The 12,164-nt window shown below is 47.8% G+C and overlaps 1 protein-coding gene across 1 annotated transcript in view; it reads left to right on the top strand.

Moving 5' to 3' along the window:
* LOC137514110 (vomeronasal type-2 receptor 26-like) overlaps positions 1-12,164 on the top strand; it is a 62,530-nt gene that overhangs the window by 11,217 nt on the left and 39,149 nt on the right. The window contains exon 3 of the mRNA XM_068234221.1: positions 7,913-8,036. Coding sequence (XP_068090322.1) covers positions 7,913-8,036 — 124 coding nt within the window. The remainder of the gene's footprint in view (positions 1-7,912; positions 8,037-12,164) is intronic.

Below are 12,164 nucleotides of genomic sequence, written 5' to 3'. Positions count from 1 at the left end.
CACTGACGCTGCTGCTGCGGAACTGTGCATGGTGGCGCGGCCGCGCCCGCGGCTTGCCACAATGCTGCTCCCTCTCCTCCTGATTCCCTTGCTGCCCTTCCCCTTGCCCAAACCGCGCTGGCTGCCACTTCCAGACATCTTCGATGTTTTGGGCGTAAACACAAACGTTTTTTAAAAGGGCGGGTGAAAAGTGGGGTACTTTGATGGAGTGGGTTGGTGGGCGAGGTGACTGAGTGAGTGTCTAGTACAGTAAGTAAGTAGTAACAGTCAGGAAGTACAACTAGCAGTTACAATAATCAGTAGTAATCACAAGGAAATAGAGTGTGTGTACACTACAGACAGTGAGTGCACGCACGCGCAAACACGCGCAGGAGCTAGCCTATGAACAGAGACTGAGTGAGTGTCCCTAGTACAGTAAGTAAGTAGTAACAGTCAGGAAGTACAACTAGAAGTTACAATAATAAGTAGTAATCACAAGGAAATAGAGTGTGTGTACACTACAGACAGTGAGTGTACGCACGCGCAAACACGCGCAGGAGCTAGCCTATGAACAGTGACTGAGTGAGTGTCCCTAGTACAGTAAGTAAGTAGTAACAGTCAGGAAGTACAACTAGCAGTTACAATAATCAGTAGTAATCACAAGGAAATAGAGTGTGTGTACACTACAGACAGTGAGTGCACGCACGCGCAAACACGCGCAGAAGCTAGCCTATGAACAGAGACTGAGTGAGTGTCCCTAGTACAGTAAGTAAGTAGTAACAGTCAGGAAGTACAACTAGAAGTTACAATAATAAGTAGTAATCACAAGGAAATAGAGTGTGTGTACACTACAGACAGTGAGTGCACGCACGCGCAAACACGCGCAGGAGCTAGCCTATGAACAGTGACTGAGTGAGTGTCCCTAGTACAGTAAGTAAGTAGTAACAGTCAGGAAGTACAACTAGAAGTTACAATAATAAGTAGTAATCACAAGGAAATAGAGTGTGTGTACACTACAGACAGTGAGTGCACGCACGCGCAAACACGCGCAGGAGCTAGCCTATGAACATTGACTGAGTGAGTGTCCCTAGTACAGTAAGTAAGTAGTAACAGTCAGGAAGTACAAATAGAAGTTACAATAATAAGTAGTAATCACAAGGAAATAGAGTGTGTGTACACTACAGACAGTGAGTGCACGCACGCGCAAACACGCGCAGGAGCTAGCCTATGAACAGTGACTGAGTGAGTGTCCCTAGTACAGTAAGTAAGTAGTAACAGTCAGGAAGTACAACTAGCAGTTACAATAATCAGTAGTAATCACAAGGAAATAGAGTGTGTGTACACTACAGACAGTGAGTGCACGCACGCGCAAACACGCGCAGGAGCTAGCCTATGAACAGTGACTGAGTGAGTGTCCCTAGTACAGTAAGTAAGTAGTAACAGTCAGGAAGTACAACTAGCAGTTACAATAATCAGTAGTAATCACAAGGAAATAGAGTGTGTGTACACTACAGACAGTGAGTGCACGCACGCGCAAACACGCGCAGGAGCTAGCCTATGAACAGAGACTGAGTGAGTGTCCCTAGTACAGTAAGTAAGTAGTAACAGTCAGGAAGTACAACTAGAAGTTACAATAATAAGTAGTAATCACAAGGAAATAGAGTGTGTGTACACTACAGACAGTGAGTGCACGCACGCGCAAACACGCGCAGGAGCTAGCCTATGAACAGTGACTGAGTGAGTGTCCCTAGTGCAGTAAGTAAGTAGTAACAGTCAGGAAGTAAAACTAGCAGTTACAATAATCAGTAGTAATCACAAGGAAATAGAGTGTGTGTACACTACAGACAGTGAGTGCACGCACGCGCAAACACGCGCAGGAGCTAGCCTATGAACAGTGACTGAGTGAGTGTCCCTAGTACAGTAAGTAAGTAGTAACAGTCAGGAAGTACAACTAGCAGTTACAATAATCAGTAGTAATCACAAGGAAATAGAGTGTGTGTACACTACAGACAGTGAGTGCACGCACGCGCAAACACGCGCAGGAGCTAGCCTGTGAACAGTGACTGAGTGAGTGTCCCTAGTACAGTAAATAAGTAGTAACAGTCAGGAAGTACAACTAGAAGTTACAATAATAAGTAGTAATCACAAGGAAATAGAGTGTGTGTACACTACAGACAGTGAGTGCACGCACGCGCAAACACGCGCAGGAGCTAGCCTATGAACAGTGACTGAGTGAGTGTCCCTAGTACAGTAAGTAAGTAGTAACAGTCAGGAAGTACAACTAGCAGTTACAATAAGCAGTAGTAATCACAAGGAAATAGAGTGTGTGTACACTACAGACAGTGAGTGCACGCACGCGCAAACACGCGCAGGAGCTAGCCTATGAACAGAGACTGAGTGAGTGTCCATAGTACAGTAAGTAAGTAGTAACAGTCAGGAAGTACAACTAGAAGTTACAATAATAAGTAGTAATCACAAGGAAATAGAGTATGTGTACACTACAGACAGTGAGTGCACGCACGCGCAAACATGCGCAGGAGCTAGCCTATGAACAGTGACTGAGTGAGTGTCCCTAGTACAGTAAGTAAGTAGTAACAGTCAGGAAGTACAACTAGCAGTTACAATAATCAGTAGTAATCAGAAGGAAATAGAGTGTGTGTACACTACAGACAGTGAGTGCACTCACGCGCAAACACGCGCAGGAGCTAGCCTATGAACAGTGACTGAGTGAGTGTCCCTAGTACAGTAAGTAAGTAGTAACAGTCAGGAAGTACAACTAGCAGTTACAATAATAAGTAGTAATCAGAAGGAAATAGAGTGTGTGTACACAGACAGTGAGTGCACGCACACGCAGGAGCTAGCCTATGAACAGTGACAGTGAGTGTCCTAGTACAGTTACAGTATATAACTACAATACAAAATACAATCAATCAGTAGTAAAGGACAGCAGAAATACTGGTATAGATGAGAAATAAACAGAGGACAGGAGAGAACAGCTGCCCACACAGGCAGGCCCTGAGGCCTAAAGCTGTAAGCCTGCAGCAGCTGTCTCTCTCTATGTAACACAAAAGCTACTAACTAAAATACAATGTCTATCTAACTAACAACAATATAGGTGTATATAGGAGGTGTATGTGAGCAAAAACGCTAGGTGATTGACCACAATAAAGCTCTTGCTAAGCCAAAGCACAAAGGAGCAGATCTCTCTCTGTACAAAGTCAGGCAAGGACGGAAAAACCGAACATGGCGGCCGCTATTTATAGGGTAGGGGCTGGCCAGGGTCCCCCTCAGTGATTGGCTGCCGTCAGAGGGCCTGGGAGCCCTCTGATTGGCTCTAAGGACATCAATCTGGGCTATGACGCTATTCGAGCTCGGTATTCGAGCTCGAATAGCGCTGTTTGCTCGAATAGCGCGAATAGTGAATGAGCTATTCGAGTTTACTCGAATAGCCCATTCGAATACCTGCAGCTATTCGGAGCTCGAATACCGAGCTCGAATAGCTGAAAAAAAGCTCGAATATTCGAGCTACTCGAATATTCGAGCTCTGCTGAGCACCACTGGTGTTTACTGCCACTCTGAGTACACCGCTCACCCACCACTGTATAGCATTGTGTTTACCGCCACTCTGTGTCTCTGCTGGGAACAGTAGTACACCGCTCACCCGCCACTGTATAGCATTGTGCTCTGTGTCGCTGCTGGGAATAGTAGTACACCGCTCACCCACCACTGTATAGCATTGTGCTCTGTGTCGCTGCTGGGAACAGTAATACACCGCTCACCCACCACTGTATAGCATTGTGCTCTGTGTCGCTGCTGGGAACAGTAGTACACCACTCACCCACCACTGTATAGCATTGTGCTCTGTGTCGCTGCTGGGAATAGTAGTACACCGCTCACCCACCACTGTACAATCAATTTTCTCAAAAACTATAAGCTCTTTTTCAAATATTTTTTTTCCTCTTGTACCCACTCCCAAGGTGCACATACCCTGCTAATTTGGGGTATGTAGCATGTAAGGAAGCTTTACAAAGCACGAAAGTTCGGGTCCCCATTGACTTCCATTATGTTCGGAGTTCGGCGCGAACACCCGAACATCGCGATTCGCGGCCATGTTCGGCGAACGTTCGCGAACCCGAACATCCAGGTGTTTGCCCAACACTATACAATTCTAAGCAGGTGGTTTCAGCTTACGGTGCTAAGCACCGGGCAACAAACCAAGTGCCCCTTAGCAGCAATGGTATGCTATGTGGGGCACGTTAGAGAGTATTTTGGGGCTCCAGCAATTCCTGAACCCTGAATTACACCTCCCTCTGAGTTGCGACCACTCGGAGAGGGAATAGTATTTAATGCAGCTGGGGAGTTTAGCGGCAGCAGGGAGAGCCGTCATTCGGCTTTCCCGGCACCCAACTCACCGACGGCACACTGATAGGTACACCTACCATTCTCTGAGCTTCCAGGAAGTCTATAAAATTAGTCACACCACGTGTCCACGTCACCTGGTGCGTATTGCGCCTGTGCATAACTACTGCGCAGGAACAGTACATGTCGGATGACGTGGACACATGGATGTTCCTAGTGTCCTTGGAGTTTGGGGCACCTGTGGGCACTAGGTGGGGGGGGGTATATGAATGGGCGTTGCCATGCAGTGAGTGGGCGTGGCCATGGGTGGGACCAAATGTACATGAACTTAGCAGCGGTGTAAGCTACAGATAATGGGCCTGCCCATCGAAATATTGGATGTAGCCCCCTGTCCTTTATTTAGATAATTTACATTCAGTATAGGCATAGATCAAAGATGTATACGCACATACAATTTGGCTTGGTCAATCACTGACCAATTTTACCACCCCCATGCAGTAAGTGGGCCAACAGACAATGAATTTGATGGACAGAGCTAAAAATGGCTAATCAAAATTGTATGTGTGTACCAGGCTTTACAGATAATACTGTAAATACTGAAAGTAGCAGGGATCAGCATACAATACAGCTAGTTTACAATCAGTAAAGGCACAGAGTAACACCTTATACTGTACACACTGGAGGTAGGTCAGCACACACTGGAGGTAGATCAGCACATCAGCAAAATATGAGGGTTACCTTGTGCTGCGTGTGGCCATGAACCAGAATGTGGGTGTGGTCACCGGTGGGGACAAATTTACATGAATTTAGCAATGGTGGGACATTAGATTAGGACAGTGGTGGCGAACCTTTTGGAGGCCAAGTGCCCAAACAGCAACCCAAAAGTCACTTATCTATCGCAAAGTGGCAACAGCAATTTAAACTAAATACTGTACAAACGTTTTAACTTATACATGAACATTATGAAAAATCCGAGTTGAAAATAAACTGTGAAGATAAACAATTTCATCCATCCTACTCCTGAAAAATGTATTAATTTTTTTTAGAACCTCCCAGTTTTATTTTCGGTTTTAAAAAGCTAAAAAAATAGGTTAAATGCTATTGTCTGATATGATGATGATTCAGCTTTTCCCATAGTCTCGCAGTTAGCAATCATGTGACCCCCAACAAGACAAATTCAGCAATCTTGAGTCCCCTATCAAGGCAAATTCAGCAATCATGAGGCCCCCAACAAGATAAATTCAGCAATCATGAGGCCCCAACAAATCATGAGGCCCCCAACAAGACAAATTCAGCAGTCATGAGGCACTTAAATACAAAGCATTTCACATAAATAGGCAGAATGCCCCCTTAACCTCCTGAGCGGTATGGACGAGCTCAGCTCGTCCATCACCGCCGGAGGCTGCCGCTCAGGCCCTGCTGGGCCGATTTTCTTCAAATAAAGTGCAGCACACGCAGCCGCCACTTTGCCAGCCGCGTGTGCTGCCTGATCGCCGCCGCTCTGCGGCGATTCGCCGCGAGCAGTGGCGAAAGAGGGCCCCCCTAGCCGCCTGAGCCCTGCGCAGCCGGAACAAAAAGTTCCGGCCAGCGCTAAGGGCTGGATCGGAGGCGGCTGATGTCAGGACGTCGGCTGACGTCCATGACGTCACTCCGCTCGTCGCTATGGCGACGATCTAAGCAAAACAAGGAAGGCCGCTCATTGCGGCCTTCCTTGTTTATTCTGGGCGCCGGAGGCGATCGGAAGAACGCCTCCGGAGCGCCCTCTAGTGGGCTTTCATGCAGCCAACTTTCAGTTGGCTGCATGAAATAGTTTTTTTTTAATTAAAAAAAAACCCTCCCGCAGCCTCCCTGGCGATCTCAATAGAACGCCGGGGAGGTTAATATGGTAGACACCTCTCACCTGGCTTCTGAATTCTCCTCTACTGGCTGCTGTGCCTGGCAATACTGTTTTTTGGCTGGGTTGGGGATGATGTGTGGGCTGAAAGGCTTGGCATTGATGCTGTGGCCTGGATGGCGGTGATGCTGTGGCCGATGCTGTGGCTAGTTTGACTGGCGGTGATGCTGTGACCTAGCTGGCGGTGATGCTCTGGCCTGGCTGGCGGTGATGCTGTGGCTGGGTTGGTTGGTGGTGATGCTGTGACCTGGCTGGCAGTAATGCTGGGCTGTGCTTGGCTGGTTGAAGTAAATGCTGGCCTGACTGGTGATGATGCTGTGGCCTTTTTGAGAGTGATTCTGGGCTGGTTGGCTGGTGGTGATGCTGGGCTGTCTGGCCTGGATAGTTAAGGTAGTGACAGGTGCCCCCTTGTTAAGGTAGCACCAGGAGTCCCCCAGTTTAGGTAGTGACAGGAGCCCCCAATGTTCAGGTAGTGACAGGAGCCACCCAGCTAATTTAGTGACAGGAGCCCCCCAGTGTATGTAGGGACAGGAGCCCCCAGTTTGGGTAGAGACAGGAGCCCCCCAGTTTAGGTAGTTACAGACAGCCCCCAGGTTAGGTAGTGAGTGACAGGGACCCCCAGGTTAGGCAGTGAGTGACAGGTGCCCCCCAGGTTAGGTAGTGAGTGACAGGGACCCCCAGGTTAGGTAGGGAGTGACAGGGACCCCCAGGTTAGGTAGTGAGTGACAGGCGCCCCCCCAGTTCAGGTAGTGAGTGACAGGGACCCCAGGTTAGGTAGTGAGTGACAGGCGCCCCCCAGGTTAGGTAGTTAGTGACAGGGACCCCCAGAATAGGTAGTGAGTGACAGGGACCCCCAGGTTATGTAGTGAGTGACAGGGACCCCCAGGTTAGGTAGTGAGTGACAGGGACCCCCAGGTTAGGTAGTGAGTGACAGGGACCCCCAGGTTAGGTGGTGAGTGACAGGTGCCCCCCAGGTTAGGTGGTGACAGGGACCCCCAGTTAGGTAGTGAGTGACAGGCGCCCCCCTCACTTGACAGCCAGAAGCGTCAGACCTCAGTATCAGCCGGCGACCAGTTAGAGTGGGCGCACAGACCCACCACTCTGTATATGCGGAAGTGATGTCACTTCCGCATATCAGTGCGGTGTCAGCTAGGTCCTAGCGCCCACACTAGTGGGCACCGGCTGATCGAGGTCTGACGCACGCTGGGCTGTCTGGCAGCAGGGACGTCCGGGGGGGGGGGGGGGGGGGGGGGGACAGCGGGGTTGGGGCACCCCTGTAAATAGATTGGGGGCACCCTAGGACATGTGAGGGGCACGGCCCCCCTAAAATAGTGCTAGCGATGCCCATGCATGGACGTGCACCTTTGATAAGTGTATGCTATGCTGATAGGATCAGTAAAATTAACCCACTTTGAGCAGTTTGTACTGAATAAAGAAAACATATTGAGAATCCCTCAGAATATCCAATCTTTGCATTGGTCATGATTGGTGGCTGGATTTCACTAAAGGTCAGCAGTACACAGATTGGGGTCACAATATTCTCTAGAGCTCCAGGTGCAAGCTATTTCTGTGGATAAATATAATGTGGTACAAGATTAGATTTGTGCTTGTTGAATTTTTAGTGTGTTCAGAAATTCAAACTGTTGTGCTTCAGTATGTATTTCTGTGTCTGTTTTTCAGCCTCCAGTATCTCGATGCTCTGACCCCTGTTTGCCTGGAAGCAGAAAAAAGCTTGGATCTTCAATGCACATTTGTTGCTATGAGTGTGTCCTGTGTCCTGATGGCCACATCTCCAACACAACTGGTGACCTTTCTATGTTTAGCTGTAACTAACTGTTTTTGTTGTAGTAGCCAGGGGGTAATTTTTGATTTAGTGGTGCACATTTATGTAATTATGATGTAACTGGTGGGTTTCTAAGGAACAACCACAATTCTAGCATTTAAAATGCTTTGTTAAAGGGAACCAGAGATGAACGATTCACACAAAATAAACTTATCGGTCGATAGCTTGTAAAGAATAAATGCTCTACCTGATAATTTTGCCACTCTGGTGTGCCTTTTTAAATGTTTTTTATCCATTATTGCTCCAAGAAATATTCAATATGGCCGCCAGCTCATATCCCTTCTGCTTCCAGGTTATAAGCTGTTCTGGATGTGCTGTCTAGCCTCTATGAGACTATAGACAAGCAGGGCTGCTGCAGGCTTTCATCTGTTTGCTTTCAACTGTATTATTCTGGTATGCTGTGTGGCTGCCTGTAGGAAGTGTATCTCATAGGAATGAAACTGCATACAGTAGATAATGACTGGCTGCACAACGCACACAGATACACTTGTCTGTTTCAGAGCTTCTGTCTCAGCAGCAGCAGCCCCTCCCATGTCAACAGCTCTGAATAGGAAATCTGAGCCAGGAGGGGGCAGGCTTGGGCTTGAAAAGACTCCACAGAAGAGTGACTCAGCTATAATGATTCCAGGTCAAACCTAGACTGAATCAGTCAGTGGATTCTTATCACAGCTGATAACAGATAGATTAGACTGAGAAGAATAAAACTAAAAGCATGATAGGTGTTTACTGTCATGTTCCCACTGATAAATGTAATAAAATACATGAGGGTGCTTTGTGTCTGGTTCTCTTTAAATGTAAGTAAAATCAGAATGTGATGATGATTTCCGATGGATCAGTTGCTCTGGGACGTTCAGCTGCCCAACTTAGACCGCAATGTAATGTGCACACTCCAGGTGCTTGATTTATGCTCCAAGATTTGGTGAATGAATTGCTAATGGGAATGCACATTCGGATTCTATGGAATTAAAATGTCCACTATTTCTGATCAGAGATTATGATTTTGGATTGGAACACAGAAATCGGAAAACAGAACCCAGAAATCAGATTTCCACGGAAATCCAATTTACCCCAACTCAGCAATTTTAGCCCAATCACAGAACTCTGAAACATTGCACCAATCAGAGAATGTAGACGTTTTCAGAGTCAACTCAAAATTATTTATCCAACCAGAAAATGCAAAAAACAACAAAAAAAAAAATAAATAAAAACTTGGTAGCCTAATGTCCTCCCATATTATGATGATGTATTTACTGTATATAGCTCTGACATCTTCTGCAGCACATTACAGAGTATGTAACCGTGCTACTGACTGTCCTCAGAGGTAGTGTTGGGCGAACAGTGTTCGCCACTGTTCGGGTTCTGCAGAACATCACCCTGTTCGGGTGATGTTCGAGTTCGGCCGAACACCTGACGGTGCTCGGCCAAACCGTTCGGCCACATGGCCGAACTAAGAGCGCATGGCCGAACGTTCCCCGAACGTTCGGCTAGCGCTGTGATTGGCCGAACGGGTCACGTGGTTCGGGCCCGAACGCGCTCTGATTGGCCGAACGGTCACGTGGTTCGGGTAAATAAATACCCGAACCACGTCATATCTCCGCCATTTGTCTGTGGGTTTAGCTTTGGGTAGGCAGGCAGGGTAGTTCGCTCTCCAGCCACGCTAGCCAGGGTCCCCCCCAGTCATTGTGTGTCGCTGCTGGGAACAGTAGTACACCGCTCGCTCAGCCACACAATATATAGCATTGTTTACTGCCACTGTGTACCTCGCTCAGCCACGCTATATATATAGCATTGTGTTTTCTGACACTCTGTGTACACGGCTTAGCCTGACTAATATAGCATTGTGTGTACTGCCACTGTGCACCTCGCTCAGCCACGCTATATATAGCATTGTGTGTACTGCCACTGTGCACCTCGCTCAGCCACGCTATATATAGCATTGTGTGTACTGCCACTGTGCACCTCGCTCAGCCACGCTATATATATAGCATTGTGTTTTCTGACACTCTGTGTACACGGCTTAGCCTGACTAATATAGCATTGTGTGTACTGCCACTGTGCACCTCGCTCAGCCACGCTATATATAGCATTGTGTGTACTGCCACTGTGCACCTCGCTCAGCCACGCTATATATAGCATTGTGTGTACTGCCACTGTGCACCTCGCTCAGCCACGCTATATATAGCATTGTGTGTACTCCCACTGTGCACCTCGCTCAGCCACGCTATATATATAGCATTGTGTTTTCTGACACTCTGTGTACACGGCTTAGCCTGACTAATATAGCATTGTGTGTACTGCCACTGTGCACCTCGCTCAGCCACGCTATATATAGCATTGTGTGTACTGCCACTGTGCACCTCGCTCAGCCACGCTATATATAGCATTGTGTGTACTGCCACTGTGCACCTCGCTCAGCCACGCTATATATATAGCATTGTGTTTTCTGACACTCTGTGTACACGGCTTAGCCTGACTAATATAGCATTGTGTGTACTGCCACTGTGCACCTCGCTCAGCCACGCTATATATAGCATTGTGTGTACTGCCACTGTGCACCTCGCTCAGCCACGCTATATATAGCATTGTGTGTACTGCCACTGTGCACCTCGCTCAGCCACGCTATATATAGCATTGTGTGTACTGCCACTGTGCACCTCGCTCAGCCACGCTATATATAGCATTGTGTTTTCTGACACTCTGTGTACACGGCTTAGCCTGACTAATATAGCATTGTGTGTAATGCCACTGTGCACCTCGCTCAGCCACGCTATATATAGCATTGTGTTTTCTGACACTCTGTGTACACGGCTTAGCCTGGCTCTATAGCATTGTGTGTACTGCCACTGTGCACCTCGCTCAGCCACGCTATATATAGCATTGTGTTTACTGCCACTCTGTGTACACCGCTCAGCCAGACTATATACCGTTGTTTACTGACACTCTGTGTACACCGCTCAGCCAGACTATATACCATTGTTTACTGACACTCTGTGTACACGGCTCAGCCTGACTATAAAGCATTGTGTGTACTGCCACTGTGCACCTCGCTCAGCCACGCTATATATAGCATTGTGTTTTCTGACACTCTGTGTACACGGCTTAGCCTGGCTATATAGCATTGTGTGTACTGCCACTGTGCACCTCGCTCAGCCACACTATATATAGCATTGTGTTTACTGCCACTCTGTGTACACCGCTCAGCCAGACTATATACCGTTGTTTACTGACACTCTGTGTACACCGCTCAGCCAGACTATATACCATTGTTTACTGACACTCTGTGTACACGGCTCAGCCTGACTATAAAGCATTGTGTGTACTGCCACTGTGCACCTCGCTCAGCCACGCTATATATAGCATTGTGTTTTCTGACACTCTGTGTACACGGCTTAGCCTGACTATATAGCATTGTGTGTACTGCCACTGTGCACCTCGCTCAGCCACGCTATATATAGCATTGTGCTTTCTGACACTCTGTGTACACGGCTTAGCCTGACTAATATAGCATTGTGTGTACTGCCACTGTGCACCTCGCTCAGCCACGCTATATATAGCATTGTGTTTTCTGACACTCTGTGTACACGGCTTAGCCAGACTATATAGCATTGTGTGTACTGCCACTCTGTGTACACCGCTCAGCCAGACTATATAGCATTGTGTTTACTTCCACTCTGTGTCTGCTGGGCCTGGGAACAGTAGTACACCGCTCACCCGCCACTGTATAGCATTGTGCTCTGTGTCGCTGCTGGGAATAGTGGTACTGTATAGCATTTCTGTACTGCCACTGTACTGCTGCCAGTCAGCGTGTACTGTAAGGATAAGTGAAATGAGGAAGAAATCCGGTGAAAGAGGAAGGGGCAAGGGAAGAGGTGTTTCCCCTGACGGTTCACGTACAGGCCACAGGGGAGCACCCAAGAAAACCCACTCAATACCGCCCATGTTGTCCAGGACAACAACCCTCACAAATCCAAAAGAACAGGACCAGATAATTACTTGGATGACCTCTCAAGCGTCCAGCAGTGGGCTAAGCAGCACCAGCACATCATGCACGAGGTCCGAGTCCTCAGCCAGTTACAAGGAGCCAGTGGG

Source organism: Hyperolius riggenbachi, chromosome 1, assembly GCF_040937935.1.
Source record: "Hyperolius riggenbachi isolate aHypRig1 chromosome 1, aHypRig1.pri, whole genome shotgun sequence".
Classification (NCBI taxonomy): Eukaryota; Metazoa; Chordata; class Amphibia; order Anura; family Hyperoliidae; genus Hyperolius; species Hyperolius riggenbachi.
The sequence above is the reverse complement of the archived record's forward strand: the minus strand, read 5'-3'. Positions and strand labels throughout refer to the sequence as shown.